At 44.4% G+C, this 25,092-nt stretch overlaps 1 protein-coding gene across 3 annotated transcripts; it reads left to right on the top strand.

Moving 5' to 3' along the window:
- Positions 1-748: 748 nt before the first annotated feature.
- Positions 749-22,232, top strand: LOC111141225 (gamma-aminobutyric acid type A receptor pi subunit). Of its 3 annotated transcripts, none has more exons than XM_022493640.1 (10): positions 749-1,030; positions 5,547-5,643; positions 6,110-6,228; positions 10,220-10,287; positions 11,310-11,527; positions 13,585-13,667; positions 17,552-17,689; positions 18,172-18,324; positions 18,825-19,012; positions 21,092-22,232. In XM_022493640.1, the coding sequence occupies exons 2-10, from the start codon at positions 5,591-5,593 to the stop codon at positions 21,392-21,394; spliced, it is 1,323 nt and encodes a 440-aa protein (XP_022349348.1). In that variant the 5' UTR covers positions 749-1,030; positions 5,547-5,590; the 3' UTR covers positions 21,395-22,232. The 3 variants fall into 3 exon arrangements, with proteins under 3 accessions (XP_022349348.1, XP_022349346.1, XP_022349349.1); XM_022493638.1 differs by lacking the exon at positions 749-1,030 and adding an exon at positions 2,844-2,916 and having other exon boundaries at positions 21,092-21,464; XM_022493641.1 differs by lacking the exons at positions 749-1,030; positions 18,825-19,012 and having other exon boundaries at positions 5,591-5,643; positions 21,092-21,464.
- The last annotated feature ends 2,860 nt before the right edge of the window (positions 22,233-25,092 follow it).

Raw genomic sequence — 25,092 nt, 5'->3', positions numbered from 1 at the left:
GCACAAAGCCACGTCTCCGGGGAATTCCTTGCGCCTTCCCATGGGTCTGGAGCCGGGGGTGAGTTTTGGGGCCACTGGCTATGGTGACAGGGAGAATTTAGGAGTCTGTGCACACTGTTGAAGCCCTTCTGGTAGGAGGTTCAACTGCTTATGGAGGACAGAGAACCCTAAAGGGGCTTCACAGGGAGTTAAAAACCTTCTATGTGAGGGACGGGGATGGTGGAGGAGATATCGAGAAATCTAGCCAGACTTTTCCCAAAGTCCCTCCCACCTCTTTCCAGGCTGGCTGCCTCAGACCCAATCCTCCTTTCCCTTGGGCCCTTTACCTATTTTTTTTTTTTTTTTTTTTTTTTTTTTTTGAAAACTTCCCACAATGGCCTCAGATCTGCAAGTCTCCTTTTACAAACACTAGGCTTCTGTTGATTCTGAAGGTGCCCTTAAAGTGCCCAAGGAATGAGAATTTTAGAAATGGTCAAGTTCTATCTTCAGGATGGGAAGCTGAAGACTAGAGAGGTAAAGTGGTTTTGCCCAAGGTCTTACTTGCTGCTAAGACCTGCTCCATGACACCAGGATAGAGGCGTCCTCAAATTTCAGAGCCCAGGACCCATCTTCCAGGCATGGTGGGTGGGGTCACCCACTGTCCTGGACTTTCATGGGTCTCTGATCTTAAGATTCTTTTCTGGCTGTGGTGCAGGAGCTCAGCTGAGACACCAACTCAGAATCAAAGCCCTGGCAGCCAGGAGTCATAGCAGGAGCTGGGTGATTCCCACAGACACCAGGGACCAGGTCAGAGCTCCACCCAAGGGAGGAGCCATGGAAGGTTCTGCCCACTTCTCTGCCTAGCCGGTCTTGCAGCTCTGTCTTCCCCATGGGGAGAGCCACTCCATCAGAGAGTGGCCGTTTGCCTGCAGCCAGCTCGTCAGGGCTGAGGATGATGAGACTCTCAGGGACCCGGAAGACCATGTTCTGCCTGAATGCCCAGCCCAAAGGCCAGAAGGACCTGCTCTAACAGAGCCTCGGTAGCATCCTGGTAAGAAAACTGCTGGGCCCTCTAGTATTTGGAGGGAGGAAAGGGAAGGAAATTCAGATGCAATCCCTGCTGGGAGTGAGGCGGCGGCTGGGCCTAGAATTTGCTGAGCACCTACTTTGTATCAGGTCTCACCACTGTCTGAAGAACTGTTGATTACCATCCCATTTTATAGTGGAGGAAACTAAAGCTCAGGGAGAAGCAACACAATCTCAAAGTCAGTGGCAGAGTCAAGATTAGAGCTTCTTCTGTCTAACTCTAGAGCCACAAGGGCTCCTTCCTCTCTGCACTATCAACCAGGGCCCCCCACACCCCGCAACTTCATCTGCTGTGATTTTCTTAAGGAGGCTCCCATGGCATTAATGCTTTCCTGGCCTCGACCTAATTTGGGCTCCACTCCTGCTTCCCAACAAATGATTCTGTCTGTGCAGAAGTGACGGAAGTCAGGGGACTCTGCCTGCATGGGAAGAAGGCCAGAGCAGGACAAGTTTGGGGCTCACTGTCTGCGTAATGGAGATTCTGGGAATGAGAATGGAAATGTGCGCATATTGGAATTACCTCTGCCTCTTAGAGCCAGTCCAGAAAAAGCTGCCATCTGCCACCTGGGTGACCCTGCAGTCCTGTGTCTTGACCCTGTACTTCCTGGGCTGATGCCAAAATGAGGGCCCTGAAAAGGACACTACAGTCAGCTCCTGCCCTGGGTGGCAGCGGAGGGGTATTAGATGAGATTGAGCTTTGGGCTCTCATGATCAGAGTGGGCTCCCTGAAGTCCCCATAGAAGATGCCAAAGGGAGAGGAGAATGAAAATTAGTATTTATGGAGGGCTTTCTGTTCCATTTCTCAGATAGGAGAGCCCACACTCTGAAAGGTTAAATGACTCAGGTGTGTCAACCCAAAGTTCAAACCTTTCTATGTAGAGGACGGATCTTGGCAGAGAACCCATCAGAGTAGGGTAAAAGTTCTAGGCTGCCTCTACTCAGGAACCTCTGGAGACCTTCTGAGTACCGTGTTCCCTGCAGGTGGGAAGGGCTAGATCCAGCTGGACTCTCCAGGTCCCCATAGCTCTGGGGACAACCCCTCAGGGCACTCCCCTCTGGTGGGTCAGTATGTGGCGCTGCCAAATGCCATTCCCAGGTCTGCATCAGCACTGGTGGCCAGAGCCTTATTTCAGGGAGGCAGATACATAAGCCATTGCTTGGCGGTTGGCTCTTCTGCCAGGCAGGCTGAAGGCACCAGGACTGTTGGGTTGCCATTTGGGACATAGTGTGGATGCAGCACCCTCTCTCAGAGGTGGGTTTGGTGTAAGAAGGACCAGAGTCAAGCAGAATCCAATTCACTGTGGGAGCTGGGGCCCTCTTCCTAAATGCAGTGCAAAGAACAGGGGCCTGGAAGACCTGGATTCAAATCACGGCACTTAATTGCTTTGTGGCCTTGGCCAAATCCCTTCACCAACCTGAGATTCTAGAAATTCACTCCCACTGGGCCTGATGGTCATGAGAATTAAATGCAATTAAACGCCAAGCACAGCATCTAGGGGGCTTCCTCTTCTCTTTTCTTCCTTAAGATAGAATGAGACCTGTTCAACAATCTGACCAGATCAAGCAAGGTCACATGGGGACATTTTTCCAGGTCTGGTGTGGGCAAAGCTTTTCAGACACAAGACGTCATGGAGCAGATTCAGAGGCCCAGGTCCCTAACATAGAGAAACACGATTCAATAGGAGTCTTGGAGCTGAAGCTAGATTGTTCTCCAACTTGCCTGATAAATTCAATTTCCCATAAGAGGAGGAAGAATTTAAGAATATCCCAAAATGAGAATGAAGCTAAGTCAGAACAGAGTAGGAAGAAGTCACAGGTGGCCATGGGCTAGAGGGGAGAGACAGAGCCTAAGTGGATGGGAGAGTGTTGGTGGGCAAGCCTCCCTATCTTTGCCCAGCATCTGGAGGGCCCATCTGGCAGGTGGAAACAATTTCTTCAAGAATCTAGTGATCTTCTCTCTAAGACTTCCATCCTGGCACTGTCCCAGCCTTCCCCCATGGAGTTGACCACTTGCTTCCTTTGCACACCATGTACCCCTTTGCCTCAGTCCCTGGTATAGGACAGTCTCAGGGAATGCTGTGTCACTTCACTGCTTAGGCTCCTCTCTCTCTCACTAGACGGGAGCTCTGGGGATGACTCCCACATGCCTGATTCCCAGGAGGAGCTTGTTAATTAAGCCTTTGGAAAATTGAATGAAGGGATGGGAAGTCATGGGAGCCACTCCCTGGACACTGTTAAACTTGATGCCAGGGACAGGGGAATGGATAGAGACTGGAAGATGAACTAAAGGAAGAAGGTTTGAATATGATCATTGGCAGATTGACAATGTTGACTTATCAAAAGATGAGAAGGAAAGGGCTGAGGAAGAGAAATATGAGTGCAGAGTTCCAGGAGCTTATATATGTGCAAAGATGTCATTACTGATTTTGTAACAGTAGAAAATGAGGAAATAATTTAGTACCATGTGCAGGGTGTGTGTTATATAAATGTTGGTATATTGATCTTATGAAATACCTTTTTTTTAAAGATTTTATTTATTTATTTGACAGAGAGAGAGATCACAAGTGGGCAGAGAGGCAGGCGGGCGGGCGGAGGGGGGAGCGGAGGGGAGAAAGCAGGCTCCCTGCTGAGCAGAGAGCCGGATGCGGGGCTCCATCCCAGGACCCTGAGATCACGACCTGAGCCAAAGGCAGAGGCTTAACCCCCTGAGTCACCCAGGCGCCCCCATCTTATGAAATACCTTGAGCCATTAAAGAGAATGAGGCAGGTCTGTAGGGACTGAGAAGCTGGCATTGGAGAAGAGCATGTGTCATGGGGTAGCTGTTAGAAGAGATGGGGTGATCTTGCCCGGATTCAGGTCTGTCCCTCACCTGCTCTACAACCTTGGGACTGTTTCCTGTCCTCTTGAAGCCTCAGTTTTTTCATTTGTAAAATGAGGAGAATGGTAGTAATTACCTCAATGAGTTGTTGTAGGAGTTTCTGAGGTTCTCAGCAGAGTGTAAGCATGCATTAAGTATTTAAGAAATGTCGGCTGTCATTATTAAGCAAAAAAGTAAATATCAAAAAAGGCATACTATCACCTGAATTTTATTTTTTAATTTTGTCTTCATGCAGCTATAGATGTATATAAATACACAATAATATATGCATAGAATGCACAACTGTTAAGAGACAACTGGTTGAGGTGTGAGACTAGAGAGAGGTGAGGGAGAGGTGGGGTTTGTTGTTTTTTTTTTTTTCACACTTTATTTTTTTAGGGAAATTTTGGGCTCACAGCAAAATGGAGCCTCCCCACCCCACCCCACATACAGCCTTCCCCACTATCACATCGCCCACCAGAGTGGGACATTCATTAAATTGATGAACCTACATTGACAGATCACTGGGACTTACACTTTTAATTATCCCTCTCTATCTTGTTTTCATTTCTACAATGAGCATGTATTTGCTTTCTAAGTAAAATTAATATTAGTTGCTTAATGGCTGAATGGCACCTTAAGCCCCAGAAGGGCTAGACTTTTGAAGGTGGCCTGGTTTACAGAGGTTGCCACAGAGGAAGGGGTGACCCACCCTGGGACTGCCTGCCTCAGCTCAGGCCCTAAGCCGCACCCAAGAATCCCCACTCTGCTGTCACCAGCATGACAAGTCGCAGGCTCACCAGCCTGGCTGCCGGCTGCTCTCTCAGGAGGAACACCTGATAGGAACTCCCAAGCCTGAGGAGACCAGGCCCCTGGGCCATGTCTTCCCTGACCATCCTCACGCATACACGATGCTCACTCACCCAACCGGTGGAACGGCTTCAGAGCACCCAGGGAGCAGGTCTGGGAGGTTGGGAGAGCTGCCAATATCACGGTTGCAAGGCTGCCAGCCCTTGCTCAGAGTCTCCTCTGATATTCACAGTGACCTTTCTGTGAGTCTTTCCTCACCACAATGCGGGGTTAACATACCCAGCTCACAAAGGCACAGTGATGGCGGAGTGAGAAGATCCGTGGGAAAGTATCTGATATATTCGTTGGCACATGGAAGGTTCTTGGGAAGTTTGCTTGTTTGTTATTGGGAAGTTTTCATTTCCTGTCTACCTGACCTGCTTAACAGGCCTAGACCCTTGGATTAATGGCATTGTCGGGTGAGTGCACAGTTGGGGGTGTCCTTCCTGGCAAAATCAGGATAAGGACAGGGAAAGGACAGTCTTGGGGCTCTCCAGATACACAGGCAAGGATGACTGGCTGCATTTCTGATGCTTCTGAGCCACTCTCTAAACAAGGTGTCAGCCTTTATTTGGGTTGGATTTATGATGTGATCCTCCAAAATGAAGTCATTCCTGGATGGCATGGAGGGAATAGGAACTATAACCAAATGGTGTGGAAAGAGCCTGCTCCCCACACATTCTGAGAAAATACTGCAGCTGATGACCCACGGGATGGAGCTGGGCTTGGAGCAGGTGAGCCCCTTGGGTCACCTCTCCCATCTTGTTTCCCCAGGTGATTTCTACTTTGGTCCCTCTCTGCATGAGCACCTTATCAACATGAAATACAGTCTCCCCTTGACCTTCATATGTCTGAGTCTCTTCACTCCGAGGTGAGTTTGTTACCTCACAATGACCTTGGTGAATTGCTTTGCATATATGCATGAAGTAGGAAGGGTGGCAGGTCCTCCAACTTACCAATGGCAAGATAAAGCCTAGTCTATCCACCTTCCTGATACACCCAGACAGCATAACTTCCTGCCATATATTCTATCCGGAGAACTCAAGCTTCCAACATGGTCATAGATGGATGAACCCCTTGTGCTTTTTACTAAAGACACTTGAAGGGTTTCCCAAATTATCTCAGCGTTCTGATGATGTATGGCAAACAGACAATAAAATGGAGTGGGATAAGGACATATTAACTTAGCAGCGGAGAGATTTCTCTCTGGGAAAGTCACCACTGGTACATGGGTACAGCACACACATATACGTGCAAACACAAGCTCAAGTTTATGTGTCTACATGCTTATTCACACCTTAATAAGCACATGCACCAATACCCACTTTCTTTTCCAGGATATGTATCCAGGGGAATCAGTTCAACCTTGAGGTCAGCAGAAGTGACAAGCTCTCCCTGCCAGGCTTTGAGAATCTCACAGCAGGATATAACAAATTTCTCAGGCCCAATTTTGGTGGTAAGTCATCCTTTTTGTCCATCCAGGACATTAATTCAAAAGGACAAGAACAGAGGCAATATGCAGAGGAGGGTTTCAGAAGGTTTTAGTTGACTCCATTTTCTGGTCTGTGACCTGTTAAGGGTGAGCAATGAAGGGTGAGGACAGCCACTGATTTTCACACTTTTCAGAATGTGCTTTGCCTCTCAACCTGCAGGATAAAGAAATCCTCATCCCCGCTAAGGAGGGGACCAGAGCTTCTAACAACCCCTCACACACTGTCTTCCTTCTGCCCCCACTTCCAGTGTCATTATTTAAGGAACTCGCCAGGACCACACCACCCAGCCTTCCAGCTTTCAGCCCGGTCACTCAAGGCTAACCCCAACTGTGCCACCTGGATGACCTGCCTGGGCCCTTTGCCTGCTCAGAACACCTGCCTATGTCCCAGCATCCTCTGCACAGAGTCCAGAGCCCCTTGGCACACCAGGCCCTCCCAGTCCGGCTTCTGTCTGTCTGCCAGTGTTGCCAGCCCCAACTCCTCCCCACTCTGCCCTGCCACCAGTGTGCCCCAAATGCTCCCTGACCCCCTTGGCTTCCCTGGGCTCCATGCCTTTGTCGAGACTGTTTATCTGTTGAGAATGGCTTCTTCCAACTTGACTCCCTAGCAAAATGCCGATTTTTCATGTCTGAAATCAAAGTTTTCCTCCTCTGGGAAACCAGCCCTGATTCCTTTAGGCCCCATCCCCATTCTTCATACTTTGTTTTGAACATGCTTCCAAATCATAGCCATTACTTGGTGGTACCAGCAATGCCGTTGGTTTTATATCTGTCTCAGCTTTAGGCTGCAGCCCCTTGAGGGGGTCTTGCTTTATTTACCTCACTAACCCCAGCAGCAGCCCAGCGCTTGGCAGAGAGCAAGATCTCAATTGGTATTTGGTGACAGAATGAGGCAAGGAGGGAGGGAATGAGGCCAATCTCATACCTCCTCACAGGGTCTCAGTCTGTGTTTATAAAATACGATATTGACGAAAGTGGATGCTGGCGTCATCTTATGTAGCAGAAAGTGATAGAAAGAGACTTGGAGTTGAGCAAACCTCCATTTGGCTCCTGTCTCTACTGCTTGCCCCCTTTCTGTAAAATGGGGATATATCTTCCAGCTCACAGAGGGGACTGACTGAGACGAAGTGGGTGACACGAAGCATGGCGCCTGCCACGTCATCAGGGTGCGTGGGTCTGTTTTAATCCCCTTTCCTTTCTTCCTGCTCCTCCCCTCACATGATAAAATTCTCTGGTCAAATCTAGGATTAGTGTCTTAGTGCAGGTCCTCTGAGGAGCAGACACCAAAAGGTGATTATCCATGCAAGATATTTATTGGGGCAATACCTCTGACAGAATGTGGGGTGGGAAGAGGGGAAAGCTGACCGTGGGGGAAGGAGAGAGGGAGGGCAGGAAGGTTGGGCACAGGTGTCTTAGACTATGGTGCAGTTCTCTGTGTTTGCAAGGGCCTCCAGGGAGACCTTGAGCCCAGGTTCCCATCAGAGGAGTCTCCCGTCCCCTTGCCTGCCAGGCACAGTGTGCCTTAGTATCCCCACCACACTCAGGCACTGGTGGGGCACAGCCGTGTAAAGCATGGCCTCAGAGCATGTGCTGTAACAGATTTCAGGGCACAGCAGCTGGCCCAGTTACACCCACCTCAGCTGGAGATCAGAGAAACCATTTTCAGAGGCATACAATGAAGACTTGAGATCCTTAAGTTAATAAACCTAGGAAGGCTTTAGGCTCCCCTGGTCTTCAGGCCCAGCTGAAAACTAATGACAAGCAAATGAGTCTGTACACCCTGGTTAGGTCCAACTTTTCTGCCTCCCAAACCCCAAATAAGGCCAGGATACTGCCCTTCTTGTTGCCTGCTCACAGGTCGACAAGAGGCAAGGTTCTTGGGCAAAGTGCCCATTCTGAATCCAGGGTAGACCTGAGGAGTGTGAGACCCAGATCCACCTGGGCTGAAAAGGGGAAAGCACAGGCCCCAAGACCTTGGCAATCTGTCTTCTAAAGGAACCTACCCGTATGTGGCAGCCTGGGATTCTGTACAGGGACCATGTTCTCTGTAATGTCTGCCCACTTGAGGTCCTTAAGAGACAAGACCTCCATAGGGTTTTCAGGGAATGAGGTAGCCAGAGTGCAGGTGTGTAAGCAGGCCCTCGGAACACTGTCCAGGAACTAGCTTTGACCTCTTTCCTAAGAGGAAGCTGCCCTCTGGTGGCACAGTTCACTCTTATAACTCAAGGGGAAGAAAGCAAGTTCTGGTCCATAAAGAAGCCAAATGAAGAAAGGTCCAGACTAGACTAGCTGGAAGAAAACGAAACAGCACAGTGGAGTGGACTTTTGTGCACTTTCTGTTCTCCATGTTCCTCAGGGAGCAGGTAACACTGACCCACTGCTCACTGTGCTCTAGACACTTAAAAATAGATCCTGTTACCTTCCCAACCCAACCCTCAGAAGTAGACATGAATAGCTCTCTTTCACAGGTGAGAAACTGGAGCACGAAAAGCTTCAGCAATTTGCTCAAGGTCACATGGCTACCAAGTGGTGGGCATGGGGATTCAAACATTCTGACTCCAAACTCCTTGTCTTAATTTCTGCCTTGAGAGCCAGAAAGCCACTTAGCACCGTGCTCCTTCATCACCTTCGAGGGTCTGTCCTCAAAGTCTCCCACTCTTCCACCGAATATTAACACCAAGTATTAGCTAAATTATTCTTAATTGCATTGGTTCTAAAACTCCCTTTCCAAATTCCAACCTACATTCTATGGCTTGGTTTCCTTCAGTTAATAATTAGGTTGCTTTGTCTGATTCCTAGCAATTAGATGGTTTTAAGCTTCCTTTGAATTCCACCTCTCCTCTTCCTGGTTAATGCATTGTCACAGTCCCCTGAGGCACCCCGACTTATTTATTTCAAGTGAAAGCTATTGTAGCTATTAACCTGGTGAGTAAATTTTTTCCTTTTCCAGAATTAGCTAGGATTACGGAGGTGATAGGGAAGGGAAGGCGAATTCCATGTATTGAATCTCTATTATCATGTGACAGACACAGTCCTGGGACTTTGTACAGATCATTATTTTTGATCACCTTCTTCTCAAGTATTTCCTCTTGCCATCACCCTGTAAAGAAGCTGTCACTTGCTAATCTCATTTAACCCTCTCCATGCCACCATGATGTCATTAGCATTAGCCTTACTCACAGGGGAGAAAACTGTAGTTCTGAAAGATTCAGTAACTTTTCCTAGCTGTGAACTCACATCTTTCTCACCCCTGAACTTTCCTTTCACATCTATAGGCTGAGGAGAAACAGACTTGCTCTGGCCTGGCCTCTGAGAATGGTGGCCCTAAGGCCTCTTTCTCAAGAGCTGAGACCCGCACTCTCAGGAGTTTGGCCTGAGGCCCAATAACTGTAAACCAGATCGCAGGGGAAGGTTCTGGAATTCTAAATAGTTTAGGCTTTCTGGAGAGTAAAGGAAGAGGAGGGAAGTGGCAGGAGGTAAGCAAGAGCTCAATCTTGAGCAGTCTTGAATGCCATCTTGTGGTAAATTTACTTAGTTGAGGGGAGGGAAAAAAGATCTCTGTGCATAAATTTCCAAATCTCATACTACATTTCTAAACAGTTGGTCTCTTACAAGCACCACAGGAAACATCCTCCAAGAAAAAAGTAACAAATACCACTACATCCTCTAAAATATGCACTCGTGAACATAGGGTGTTCTCTCTCACATGTTAAGCTATTTATATATTTGTGCATTTTATACAAAAATTTTTTCATACTTTTTTTCCATTCTACACAGTGGTTCTTCCTGACAAGGGGAGGATAGAAATTTTCCTTTCACTTTATATATTTTCAGAGTGGTTAAAATTTTCCAATAGGCCAGTGTTATTTTGTATTTCCTAATTTTTAAAGCACTGTGCTAACATAGTGTGTTTGTGTTTCTGTGTAAGTCCTTCTGGTGTTTTCTTCATTCTTAGGAGAACCAGTTCAGATAGCACTGACTCTGGACATTGCAAGTATTTCTAGTATTTCAGAAAGTAACATGGTAAGTGCGACTCTTCATCTTCCCCCTGAGGAGCCCTTCTTGTGTTTTATGGGGATGCACTTTCTACCTACTCGAAAACAGAACAGAGACCCACCACCCCCATGCACTTGGAATGGCAGAAGCTGGAGACCTATCCCTAAACTCAAGGCAGCAGAAGATTCTTGTAAAACAGATCTTCCGCATATCAGGAGGAAAGTAGATTCAAGAGCCAGGAGGGAAAAGATGAGGGATTGGAGTGGATGCATTTGAAACCAGGGAGAGAATGGAGGTACACTGGGAAAGGCTGAATATCACGTGGGTCCTCCCAGAGCAGAAGAGAAGCTAAGCTGTTGACAGCTGACAATCACATGACTGCTCTCCACCATCCTCTCACTTAAGAGAACCTATTAAAGGGGCGCCTGGGTGGCTCAGTGGGTTAAAGCCTCTGCCTTCAGCTCAGGTCATGATCCCCAAGTCCTGGGATCGAGCCCCACATCGAGCTCTCTGCTCAGTGGGGAGCCTGCCTCCTCCTCTCTCTCTCTGCCTGCCTCTCTGCCTACTTGTGATCTCTGTCAAATAAATAAATAAAATCTTTAAAAAAAAAAAAAAACTTTAAAATAAAAAAAAGAGAGAGAGAGAGAGAGAGAAACCATTAAAGACAAAGTGACACTAAAGGCAGGTTGCCCAAGGGGTCCTGCTCTGCCTTCCTGGTAAATTCTAGACGACCTAATCACTTAGCTCACCAAAACCTTCAGCAACTTGGTCGGGCCTTTGGGACAGAGGGCAAGCAAGTTAAGGCCCTGAACATGCTCCTGTGGGGCTCCCTTTTGGCAGTGAGAGTTATTGTCTAGAATAAATGAGGTGCTTTCTTCTCTTATTGCTCTGGGCTGCTCCCTCAAGAATAAGACTTTATAGTCTGTACTCCTGACCTAAGTCAAGGTTGGAAGGGGAGTAAGACTTCACCCCTTTCCTTCCATTTTCAAAGTCTTTCTCCCCCGCTCCCACCCCCAACATCCATTTCTACCACTTGGCTTTCCCCTCAGGACTACACGGCCACCATATACCTCAGACAGCGCTGGACAGACCAGCGGCTGGTTTTTGAAGGCAACAAGAGCTTCACTCTGGATGCACGCCTCGTCGAGTTCCTCTGGGTGCCGGACACCTACATTGTGGAATCCAAGAAGTCCTTCCTCCATGAGGTCACTGTGGGGAACAGGCTCATTCGCCTCTTCTCCAATGGCACCGTCCTGTACGCTCTCAGGTGACTGGGTCCCTTCCACCTCAGGGCAGAATGGGGAAATGGCTAGAAGAAAAGGCATAAATATCTCCTGGTGGTTCTGTGCAGCACTCAGATAAGCACCCTGAGGTCTCACCCTTCTCATGCTCCTGCCTTCCTAGAATTTTGTCCCTGTAACAGAAGGGCCCTCCTTCAGTTCAGTTTGGCTCAACAAGCGGCTCCAGAATGCCTGCTCTGTGCCAGGACCCACAATGGACACTGAGAATCCACAGCTGAATGAGAGACATTGTCCTGATGCAGATGGAGAAACAAAGGAACAGCATCGCGGCGGGGGGCAGGGAGCTGAGTTGGGCAGTAAGTTAGTGGTTTGGGGTGGTGCTAGAGGAGGCTTTCACAGAACTCTGAGCTGATTCTTAAAGAGTTTTAAAAAAAAAAAAAAAAGCTAGCAAGGGAATAAGGGGACTAGCAAGAGTGACAGAGAGGTAGGTCCACATTAGGGATTTTCTTTTCATGGGGCTCAGTGGAGCTACGGTTGTCCTAGAATGCATCTCTCCTTGGCTGAGGCATTTTTCTGCAGAGAAGCCAAGTGCAATGCCCCAAGGCCTCTGCCATCTGGAGTCATGGGCTCTCCTTTGTCCCTTCCCCGAGTCCCTGAGGCCAAAATTTCCTTCCACCCAGTTGTGCATCAAGTGGCTGGTTGGCTAGAATAGGCAAGGTGCTCCCTAGATGCAGCAAGAGGCAACCCACAGGAAAGGCTCATCATTGACTGTGCAAGGGATGTGCAAGGACCCAGCATACCTTCCCCCACAGTCTTTGGGGAGAAGCCCAGAAACCAAATACTCATGGGACTTATTGTAGATCCCAAGTAAGAAGCTGACATTATGCAACAAAGACTGAGCTAGCCAATAAACTGAATCTTGGAATTGTTCATCTGGCACTCCTCAATTTGGCAAAAACCAAAGCCCCAACCCTTTCTTCAAGAAGCCAAACTAGACCGCTCCCTTGACCCCCAACTCCAATCAACATTAATGTCCCCCTTCCTGTGCCTGTATAAATCTGTCTTCTGTATGTATTATGCACATAATACAATCTGTCCTGTGCAAGGATTATGGATGATGGTTAACAGCCTGGCTCTAGAATCAGACACATCTGGGGGCAAGTCCCTGTTCTGTCCCTGCTCTGTGACCTGAGGGAAGTTGCTGGATTCTCTCAATCTCAGTTTCCTCAGCAGCAAAAGGAGAAGAATATTTCCTACCTCATAAAGCTGTTGTTAAAAATTCAAAGGGATAATAATGCATGAGATGCACCTCGACCCAGGACTGGCTTGGGGTAAGCGTGCAGTAAATGGTAGATGTTGTCATTCTCTGTCTCCCTGAAATGAATGTGAGCTTCCTCAAGGTGGGCACCATGTATGCATCATCTCACTTTCCCCAAGAAGCCAGCACAGTGCTTAATAAAAATGGTGCTTAGTCAAAATATGTGACACTGAAGGAAAAAAAAAAAAAAAAAGGAAGATAAAGGTCAGCCTATTGAAATCTCCACTGTGAGGGCTTTGCGGATGATTAAGTGAATGTCTCTAGGTGTTGGTCCCCAAGAGCCACATTGCCTGGGACCTTCCAACATCCTCTACTTCCTCCAAGAGTGCTGATCTCCAGCCTGGAGACCTGGGCTCCAGCTACTAGGAGCTGTGTGAGCTGAGGCAAGCTCCTGAGTCTATTGTCAAATAGGGACAGTAGTGACAGTGCTCTCTGTTCTAGCTCCTCCTGGGTTTGTCATAAAGATTACATTTTAAAACTGGTGCAAAAGTATGTCAAACCAACGAGCAATTCTCTTCTGCAATGTTCTTTTAAGTTTGCCTCTTCACTGCCCACATTCCAGTTTCCTCCATTCTGGACACCAGCTTTGACCACAACTCAAAGGTGTTATGTAGCACAAAAAACCTCAGGAATGTTTTGAGTGCAGGCTGCAAGTCACACGTTCACTGTAAGAGTCAAGGTCAGAGTACTCTTGGAGTGGCCCTTAAAAGGGAATGTATCCTTTCCCCCATATCACTCCTTTTGAACCGATTTTTCCTTTTTTAGAATCACAACGACTGTTGCGTGTAACATGGACCTGTCGAAATACCCCATGGACACACAGACATGCAAGTTGCAACTGGAAAGCTGTGAGTGTATATCCTGCAGGCCCCCAAGATGATTTTCCTGGGTGACATGACTTAGAGCCATGTATTCATGAAGAAACACACAGCAGCCTTTCTTTTCTTGGTATTGATTCAGCCCTTCTGAGTGTCTGTCCAGAGAGATTTAGAGACCTCGCAAAGATAGCCCTCTGACACTACATCATTTGGGGGAGGACCACTGTGCATCGGCACTAAATATTTCTACCTAAGAGTAGACAGGACAGCCAAGGAAGTGGGAGTCTATAGGACAAGGAGTGGGACTCAGAATCTGAGAAGGCACAGAAGCCAGAAAGAACACAGCAGAGGTTAAAATTGCTAACTGGTCAAAGCAGTCATTGACATTTATTGCACAACTGCTTCCAACTTTGAAAAGAAGTTGCTTGGTGTTTGTGTGTGTGTGTGTGTGGGTGTGGGTGTGGGTGTATGTATATGATATATACATATATATGTACACACACACACACACACATATGGCTTAACACAACAATGCAGGAGCATCTAAACTGCATTCTGAAGATCTATGATGAGGAATGAGCATTTATTCTAAGTTGATATGTATCAAATGGCATTGTTGGATAAATCTCCATTGTTCTGAAATGCCCACCAAACTTGGGAAAATGGTATCCGCCACAGGTGTCCTGGGGAAACGATGCCTCATTCAGGCATCCAGGGATGGCTTGTACCAGGAGGAAAAACCATAGTCGAGCACTGGGGATCAGCGGGCATTTCTGACATGAGGACATGAATCCAAGAAGCACAACCGTTACGAGGTGGCAGTCATTTTTCAGAGGTAGACGTTTAATTAAAGACTCAGATGGGCAGATTAATTACCCTATTGATTAAATGCATACAAAACCTCCTTAAAGCAATACAGCTATTTGGGGGCAGAATAAAACTTGAGGTTATCAAAAAGAGAACTCATTTTCAGCCCCACACGGAAAAAAGTAATTGCCCTCCATGTGTGGCTCTGCTCATCTCAAATCCCAGGAGTGAGATTCTCCTGGAAACTTCAGCACTTGGCTTGCATGAATACCCTCCCCAGTGAGCAGAGGAAGCTTTCACTGAGTCTTTATTGGCAGTTATTTGGGTACAGAAACCTCACCAAGGGTTGTTTTTTATTGTTGTTGTTTTTTCCTGAACACCATCCCTAGGAAAGAATTGCTAGCATCCCACAAGAGCCGTGATAATGTAATGATTGCGAGCATTTAATAGTCATAAAAGTAAAGTGTCCAAGTAGAAGCTTGTAAAATTCACCTGTTTAGACTTTTTTTTATTTCTTGGGGATCCTAGGCATTTTTGGACAGCTAAATTGGACAGTAAATTTTGGGGTGCTTCTGAGAGAAAGCCCATAGGCAATTTTTACCTGGAAAGACTCTAAGAGCTCATGACCGCTTCTCTGCCCTGTGGAGGGGAAGACAGCCATGGCTAAACAGTGCATACCACAAGCTAGGACTTAACAAAATGTTAGTCCCAACACTGGGTCCCATCTCCGAGTGGCCTGGGAAAATGAAGGCAATATAGTTCCATGTTTAAGATGACAGGTTCTGGGATCACTGGGTTTCCCTGTCACTAGCAGTGGCTTTGGGTGACTAGAACTAACCTCTCCAGCCCCCACTCTCCCTATCAGTGAATGAGGAAAAATAACAGTATCTGACTCAAAGAGTTATCTTTTCACAGGTTTATTAAGGTAAAATGTGCATACCATAAAATTCAGCCCTTTCAAGTGTACAATTCAAAGATTTTTAGTAAATTTGTCAAGTAGTGCAACCGTGGCCACATTTCGTGGTTAGAACTTTTCCATCAACCGAAAAGATTCCTTCTGCCCATTTACATTGTCTTCGGTTGCCATCACCAGCCCCACTACTCTATTTTCTGTCTCTGTGAGTATAAAAGTATTCCATATAAAAGGAATCAATACAACATGTGGTCTTTTGCATCTGGCTTCCTTCACGTAGCATGTTTTTGAGGCTCATACATGTTGGAGACTGTATCGTTTTGTTCCCTTTTATTGCTTTATTCCTCGTTCTTCCATATGAAAGAGTACAAGTAGTACACGTCCCTTTGGCTTGTTTCCACCCTGTAGTTATTAAGAATAATGCCACTGTGAACATTTGTCTACAAGTTTTTTGTGGACGTGATTTGATTTCTCTTGGGCAGATACGTGGGAGTGGAATGCTGGATCAAATGGTAAATTTATGTTCAAGTTTTCAAGAAACCGCCAACTTGTTTTCCAAAGTGGTTGTACCATTTTACATTCCCGCTGGCAATGTTTCAGCTTCTCCACATTCTCATCATTGGTTATTGTCTGTCTTTTCATGACAGCCATTCTTACAGGTGTGAAATGGTATCTGACCATGATTTTGATTTGCTTATCCCTAATGGCTAATGGTGTCGGACATCTTTGCATGTATTTATTGACCACTCATCTGTCTTCTCAGAGAGATATTCTGAGGATTAAATGAGATGATGATGTTGTAAAGCAACTTAGAAACATAATTGCTGGGGTGCCTGGGTGACTCAGCAGGTTAAGCCTCTGCCTTCAGCTCAGGTCATGATTTCGGGGTCCTGGGATTGGGTCCCACGTCAGGCTCTCTGCTCAGTGGGGACCCTGCTTCCTCCTCTCTCTCTGCCTGCCTCTCTGCCTATTTGTGATCTCTGTCAAATAAATAAATAAAATATTTTTAAAAAACCATAATTGCTCATGGAATGATAGCTATTACCATCACTATCATCACCCATGGGTTTTGGGTTTAGACTTTCTTTTTTTTTTTAAAGATTTTATTTATTTATTTATTTATTTATTTATTTGTCAGAGAGAGAGAGAGAGAGAGAGAGCACACACAAGCAGACAGAGTGGCAGGCAGAGGCAGAGAGAGAAGCAGGCTCCCTGCCAAGAAAGGAGCCTGATGCGGGACTCAATCCCAGGATGCTGGGATCATGACCCAAGCCAAAGGCAGAGGCTTAACTGACTGAGCCACCCAGGTGTCCCACAGGTTTAGACTTTCTGAACATACAATCCTGGCTTTGTTTTTAACTTGCTTTGCTATCCTGAGAAAGTTAGGCAATCTCTCTGAATCTGTGAATTTTCATGTATAAAATGGGCAAAATATTACAGTTCCTCTATTCTAAGGCACAGCATTTACTGAGTAACATTTTAGGAAAAAATGTAAGCTCTACTTTATATGTATGTTTGTATGTATGTATGTATCAACTCTGAGATCCATCCCAATTTCCAAAACTATAAAGAAAAAAATTTTTAGTGAGGAAATATAGAAATACCTACCTTGCAAGTTTGTGAGCACATTAGAGACATAATGTATAAAAGACTTAGCATAAATGTTTCATAAAAAGTAGCTATTATTACTATTATGAACTATATTAGTAAAACTGCCTTGAGATTTATCGAATGCCTAAGTTAACAGACATCAATATAGGGGCTAGCTGCAGGTTTCTTGTCTTCTTCTGTTTTTGTGCTTGCATTTAAGCCAACATGGAAATAGTAACAGACCAACTGTAAAGTCAATGAGAACACGGCGGGGGCTGCTAGACTGTCCTGAAAGGCACTGTGGAGCTTAGGGCTGTGTGTGTTCACAGATAGGAATGAGTTCAATAAATATCATCCTAGAGGCCTATTACCTACCAAGTCTCTGTGATGCTTAGCACAGAGCTGGTTTTTGACTGATGGCAAATAGCCCTAGCTGGTCGTCCTGTTCTGGGAAGACACTGCAGTTGCATGTGAGAAATCACACCAGGTTTTGCATGGGCTCACTATCAAGACAGAGCTCGTTCTGCCCACACTTCGTAGTAGTCTCCAGACTAGTTCTTCTGCCACCTTCTTGCACTGACCAGGGCACTGTTTTCCTTCCCAGGGGGCTATGATGGAAACGACGTGGAGTTCAGCTGGCTGAGAGGGAATGACTCTGTGCGTGGGCTGGAAAATCTGAGGCTTGCTCAGTATACCATCCAACGGTATTTCACCTTGGTCACCAGTTCGCGACAGGAAACAGGTGACTCATGAGATGCATTGTACAAAAGCAAAATAACTGAGTTGCATTCTGAGTCAGAAATACCATCTCTTTTCCACTTTATCTCTTTGGCGCCCAGGAACCCCCTCCACAGTGTGGTAGGGCAGGAGGATTTGGTACTGACACTATTACCTACTTCACACCCAGTATTGAAATGGCCCCCCAAGGGCTCGGAGTCTAGTGAGGTAGACGTCGAGGAAACCAGCAGGTATAATGCTGCAGGAATACTAGGACAGAGCAAGGCACAAGAAAAGGATCAGGGGTGGGGGTACCAACACCCCTCTACATCTCATTCTATGCAACAGCAGTTTCTCCCAGTGAAACTGTAATGACAGTTCATGCTTAACTAGGTTTTGGTGAATAACAGATAAATTAATGTGAATATAGCTAATTAAATGTCCCATAGGGAAAGCACTCTGCTGTGTGAGGAGACATGATTTCCTATCTCTTCTTTACCCAATCAGGAAATTACACACGACTGGTCTTGCAATTTGAGCTTCGGAGGAATGTCCTGTATTTCATCTTGGAAACCTATGTTCCTTCCACTTTCCTGGTGGTGTTATCCTGGGTTTCATTTTGGATTTCCCTTGATTCAGTTCCTGCAAGAACCTGCATTGGTAAGTAGCTCCAACAGGAGATTTCTAAGAACTGTGGTTACAAAAACAAAACAACAACAACAACAACAAAAACTTTGTTTCTTTTTACCTTCTACCAGTTTTCTTTTTTTCCCACTGATATTCATATGATGCTTCTAGGAGTTGGTTTCTTGAGAGATCTTTTACAGAGAGAAAGAGAGAGACAGTGCCTTTCAAAACATGTTTTATAGTTATAAGAGAGAATTGTGATTGGATGGTCTATTACCTGTTATTTTGCCTACTGAACACTTCCCTCCAGTGGGAAAACAGAAGGTAAAACATTTAGAAAACCCTATCACTCCTATCCATTCAAAATGGATAAATCAATCCTGTTCTAGAAGATCACAGATTTTTCAAAATAAGCTGTTCCATCTCTGAGTTCTGTCCCCCTTTGCCAAATCCTGAATGGTGACAGTCTGCCAGGTAGAGGTGAAAGGTTCACAGACCACTGATGTGGGAACACTGCCTACCTGTTTTCCCAGGAGTGACCACCGTATTGTCAATGACAACGCTGATGATCGGGTCCCGCACTTCTCTTCCCAATACCAACTGTTTCATAAAGGCCATCGATGTGTACCTGGGGATCTGCTTTAGCTTCGTGTTTGGGGCGCTACTGGAATACGCAGTTGCCCACTACAGCTCCTTACAGCAGATGGCAGCCAAAGACAGGGTAAGAATTTTGAAGACCCTGTATATGATTCATCACTTGCCCTGTGCTGATCAGTAGAGATGACCCTGACTGGTTCCCATCCCCAAGTGATTCACTTTGCTCCAGCAGTTCTCATCCTTGTTCAGGTGGGGTCATCTGGAAGTCATGGCACCTTTTGAAAAAGACTGCTCTTTCCATCAAGTACGGTGGGATATTAACATGTTTAATCTGCTAGCAGAAGATAACTGTTGCCTGTATGCAACATGAAATCACAACCACAAGAACAAGCATCCATGAAAAACCCAGTATCAAACCAGATGTGATCAGCTGCTTACAAGTTTCAGATTAATATGTATTTACTATTTAATTCTTTTGTTGCATTTTTATCTTCTTATATTATACAAGTATTGGTTTGCTGGAAAATGTATGGAAAATAAATTGCAGCAAATTTCTCAATTAGCATATGTTTCTGCTAACTGGGAAAGACTGCCATTATCTGAGTTAGCAGTGAAACACTGTGGTCCAGCTCTCAGAATAAGAATAATCGTTATTAGCAATTGAACATTTACATGCACCAGACTTACTTACAAGCCCTTTGCAAATATCATTTAAAATACTCATAACAACCCAGTAAGGCTATCTCCATCTTTATAATTGTGGAATCTGAGTTACAGGGAGAGAAAATGACTTGTCCCATGGGATGTAGATGAAGAGGCAGAGCTAGGATTTGAACTTGAATCTGCTTAGCTCCAAAGCCTGGCACTTATCTGTTATTCTCACTGGTGGTGGGCAATAGCCATGCTCTTAACTGTTGTTCACTCCAGGCCTATGGAACCCTGAGATTCTTTGGAAGCCCAGTTTGATAAACACTGTTATACTAAAGCTTATGCTAACAAGCAAGAAAGTGATAGGGTTCAGCACAGAACAGATACCCACTCTAGCAAAGTGCCAGGACCACACAGGGTCTAATGGTGAGGAAATGAATCAGAATAACCCAAAGACCCAGTGGCCTTGTTCCCTTGTGTCTGACTAATGTGAACAATGTTTCATATAGTCCTATTACCCAATACCAAAGACAAATGATCCTATGTACTAGCCAAAAAAGAATATGCATTTCTTTTTACTCCCTGTAGGCTTCCTTAAGGTGTCAATAGTTAATTAAAAAAAAAAAAAAAAAAGGTTTGGATTTGGTAGAATGGCAATAAAGGACTGGAGAACTACTAAAATCCTTTACCTAAGTCATCAGAAAGCCCTTCTTTTGCTGTGTGTAGAATAATAGCTTCACTACAAGGTATTTGCTATGTGCTAGACATCTCCTTCAGTCCACCCAATAGCCTGTCAGATGACTACCACTGTTATTCCAAATTTGCTACTCAGGAACCTGCCACTCAGAGAAGTGAGATGGCTCATCTAAGACCTCACAGCTAGTAAGTAGCCTGGCCAAGGATCCAAAGTCTGCTGTCTCTGACTTCACTACGCTCCCCACATGCTATGCCCATTCCAAGCATGTTGGAAAATGACAGCTTCCCAGAATTGTAGGGAGCATCACTGTTTCTGTTTGTGTGGCAGAGACTTTTAGACACTGCTGATTTCTATTATCTCTCATAATCAATGAATTCCCCTCACTAGGACAGAATGGAATTCATCAAACACCTACGAAATGCTTTACATAATTTATCCCATTTAATCTTCCCATCCCTTTCATGAGGTAGGTATTAATACCATCACCATTTTGCAGGCAAGGAAACCAAGTTTTAAAGGAATTAAGGTGACTCAGATTTCATAATAGCAAGAGGCAGAATGGAATTCGAACCCAGACCAGCTAACTTCAAGGCCTGAGCATTTAGCACAGAGCTCTGCATAGCAACAGTGGGCAATGGTTATTCTCCACAGTATACAAGCTGATGACCTAGGGATGGGTGCCTTTAAGCAGGATAACAAAACTGCCAAGTCTGGCCCACTGGCCTACATCTGAGACATTCAGTGCCACTTTCTATTAAACCTGATTATTCAATACTTAGACTTCTAAGTATTTAAATGTCTAGCTACTTATTTTGCTAAGTCAAGTCTTTCAAGCTAACTGCATTGTCTATGATCTAGGGGACGGCAAAGGAAGTAGAAGAAGTCAATATTACTAACATCATCAACAGTTCCATCTCCAGCTTTAAACGGAAGATCAGCTTTGCCAGCATTGAAATTTCTGGTGATAATGTTGACTATAGTGACTTGACAATGAAAACCAGTGACAAGTTCAAGTTTGTCTTCCGAGATAAGATGGGCAGGATTGTTGATTATTTCACAATTCAAAACCCCAGTAATGTTGATCGATATTCCAAATTACTATTTCCTTTGATTTTTATGCTATCCAATGTGTTTTACTGGGCGTACTACATGTATTTTTGAGAGTACGATGAACTGTTTGCATGTTGTGGTTCTTCAACAGAACAAGGTAATGATGTAAATGGGATTCTAAGCCAAGTGTGTGCGCTAACCCAATAGAGCTACAAGTGACTAAAATAACATTTGAGCATTTCTCCTCAAAGAATATTCCCCCAACCATTATTTAAGCTGTGTAGAAGTCCTAGCATTACAGAGTCTTGTAATAGAAACATCAACTCATTCCCTTTTTATCTTTACCAAAGACATCCCCATGGAGCCTAAGATTACTAACCTACTCAGAGTTGACTATTTGCTCAGTGGCTCCCTGGTCTGCATTTACTTCATATAAAAAATGAGAAGGAAACTATTATATGTATTGAGTAACCCTCAAGTGTCAGTGGTTGTTTCTAAATTAATCATACATGCTATTTACTAACTCTCTACAGTGCTTATAAAATGCATTGTTACCTATTTAGGGAGTAACATTTTCTAGTTTTTGTTTTTGATTAAAATGAAATGTGGGCCCAAGTCAATTCGCTGGAAGTCACTGCACTAACGCAATACTAAGATGAGTTTTTAATACAGTATTTAATACCACAGCAGAATTGTCCCCAAATCCCAATAAGTTCCACCATTGAAAAATCAAATGTAAATCAAGAAAACATTAATGGGTCAATAATCTCTAACATAAATTTGTTTCTAAGACATAATGCATTTCCCTGAATCCTAACTGAAATAGCTCTGGGGCTTTATTCCCCCATTAGATATGTCTTATCATTTAACTATTAAATGTACACCAGTCCTCAGCAATGCAAAAGCCCTTTCCCCACATCAGGGATGAAGATGGAAGATTTTTTTTTTTAAACACTGATTCTAAGGAGTCTTAATTTGAACTGTTGCCATCAACACTTGCAGAACTGAGTTCATTTCTACCTGCTTCTCTGACACCAAGCAGCACTTTCCCAGCAGCGGATCTCCTGCATCTTTCCAAGAGGAGCTCTTATTCCTATGCTCTAGTGACCAGGAATGATGCTTATTAGATCATGAACTGCATTACCTAGAAACAAGTGGCCTAGAACAAGTAAGCTTGGCCTTGCTTGGAACCCCAATCCTTCCAGCTGGATTACTTGGAGTAGTTTATCCTGCATGAGTAGGAGAATGTTGGTCCTGAGTCCTGAACTTTCTGAGTAACAATGGGACTTGTTCCAGAACCTATGTGCAGGCTGCAGAAAAGCTAGCTTTTCCAAGTCCTGTCACTCTCACCCAAAAACAAGAAGCACATTATTGCATCCTTGCCCCTCGGTCAAGCTCAGCCTACAGCGTTATTAAGTGGAGATTTGCCAGTGTGTCATGATAAAGGCTTCAGTTCAGACTCAATCTTCATTAAGAGAATCTTTCCATCTTTAATTCTTTAGCTTCCTTTTCTAATAAATGTATGTGTTTACCTTTACTTTCAGAAATAAACCATGGCTTCTCTTTTGTATAACCCCCTGTACCATAAGCTCTCATTCTTTTTCTCTTTTTGGTAATTCTCCCAATTCAGTGTGTATGGGTGGAATCACTTGAGCTTTTAACAAAATGTTTCTAATGGGAATGAGGGAATTAAAAGAGGTGAAATGTGGTTGTATGGTTCAATCATATTTGTGGGTTTTTTTTTTTTTTTTTAAAGATTTTATTTATTTGACAGAGAGAGATCACAAGCAGGCAGAGAGGGAGGCAGAAAGCGAGGCAGAGAGGGAGGCAGAGAGAGAGTGGGGGAAAGCAGGCTCCCCGCTGAGCAGAGAGCCCGATGCGGGGCTCGATCCCAGTACCCTGGAATCATGACCCGAGCCGAAGGCAGAGGCTTTAACCCACTGAGCCACCCAGGCGCCCCTTGTGGTTTTTTTTTTAAAGGTTTAAAAGGAAATCTCTGCTCTGAAACCCTGTTGAAGCAATACCTATTTTTTTAAAAGCTGTAAATGAGTGAAACTGTGAAATAAACATACCATACTAGCTACCCAACAAATCAAGTGGTCATCTGTAGAATGAGTAGTGTAAGATCCCATCTGGAAAAGGCATACGCTGTAGCGGTAAACTCAGTGGGCTCACAGTCTAACATCTCCTTGTTTCCCCCCACTGGAGACAGTACACATACACATTCACAGACACATACACACACATACACATCCCCCTACTATTGCCTGCAGAGGAAGATACACAGTGGAGACACAGTCAATGTCTTTGTTTGAGATCACTGCACCACAACACTTAAACTGCTGTTTAACTGAAGTTAAACAGCTGGGCCCGCTGCTATCGAAAGGTCAAAGTCTCAGAAAATGTCACAGATTCGCTTCTAAGCCTCCTTCATTGTTTTGGAATTCATTTTTGTTTTTGTTGAATGATATTTTTGAAGTTTGAGAATATACTTTGGGGGGTAATTCTTGCATTTTGTATCATTCTGACATCTATGTAGGCTACAACATCAGAGTTCTCAGTGAGAACTAAAATTTTAGATCTGCTCCATGTATCCTACCTACCCAGATCAGTCCCAGAATTCACTTCATTAAAAACATTTCTTTCTCTGCTCAGTGGGGAGCCTGCTTCTCCCTCTCTCTCTGCCTGCTGCTCTGCCTACTTGTGATCTCTGTCAAACAAATAAATAAATAAAAAATCTTAAAAAAAAAAAAAAAAACATTTCTTGGGTGAAAGTACAAAGACTAACCTCATCAAATTTCCAAAGACATGAAACAATGTAAGGTTGAGAATATTCTAAGTCATGGAAATATGATTTTTAATTACCTTGATGTTGGGAATGTCAATAGTCTCCATATATGAAATCACATATCTATATAAAATGATATTTAGTAACAAATGACAGAGGTTAATTTCCAGTGAAAGACAGGAGAAGTGGAGAAAAGAGCTAGAGATTACAATAGACCACATGCTGAAAACAATTAGGGAACACAGGAAGGGGGGTACCATTATGAGAATAAGTATAGTAGGGGCTTTCAGTGCCAGTATGTGGCACTGAATTTTGGGACAATTTGTACTTTGGGAGAGTTAGACAACCAGGATAGAAACGTGGTCCTTCCTCGATCCTATACATTACTCTTCTTACAGAAGAGTACTTACTTACTTCTTACAGAGCATTCTTCTCAGCTGCTGACCCACAGTTAATTTTGATCAGTCTATAATATATTTACTGCCAAAGATCCTTGCTTCTTAATATACGTTTTTAAAATTGAGTCATAACAGACAGGGAATTATGCCCCAATATATGGTCAATGAACCTTACATGTTATAACAATGACTTTAAAGAAGGAGAGAACATTTGATCATGTGTTTTGTGTTTTTGAATAATTAAAAATATGTAATATAATTTTCAATAGTTTTTGTAGGGAATTTAGAAATATGTCACACTGCTGTATATTTGGGTTGAAAAATGTTGAGTCCAACTTTGGCCATCATACCTTTAAAAAGGATATAGAGAAGTGCAAAGACTCAAAGAAAAATGGCAGAAGAGATTAAAATCACAAAAAACAGGTCCAAGAAGAAGGAGCTTTTGCACCTTGAAAAGCAATGCTGCATAATGACTATCATTATTAGGTTCACAAAGGGCTTTGTACAAGGTACATGCTGTTCTACTATTCACCTGAATAAGTGAACTGAATAAAAAGTAAATAGAAATGAACTTAAAAGGAAGTCTAATTGTTTAGAAGGAAGAAAATGTGCAAGTTAAATAA

The sequence above is a fragment of the Enhydra lutris genome, unplaced genomic scaffold (genome assembly GCF_002288905.1).
Source record: "Enhydra lutris kenyoni isolate GAN:26980312 unplaced genomic scaffold, ASM228890v2 scaffoldscaffold5, whole genome shotgun sequence".
Lineage (NCBI taxonomy): Eukaryota > Metazoa > Chordata > Mammalia > Carnivora > Mustelidae > Enhydra > Enhydra lutris.
Note: the sequence above shows the minus strand (reverse complement) of the source record. Positions and strands in the feature narration are given on the sequence as shown.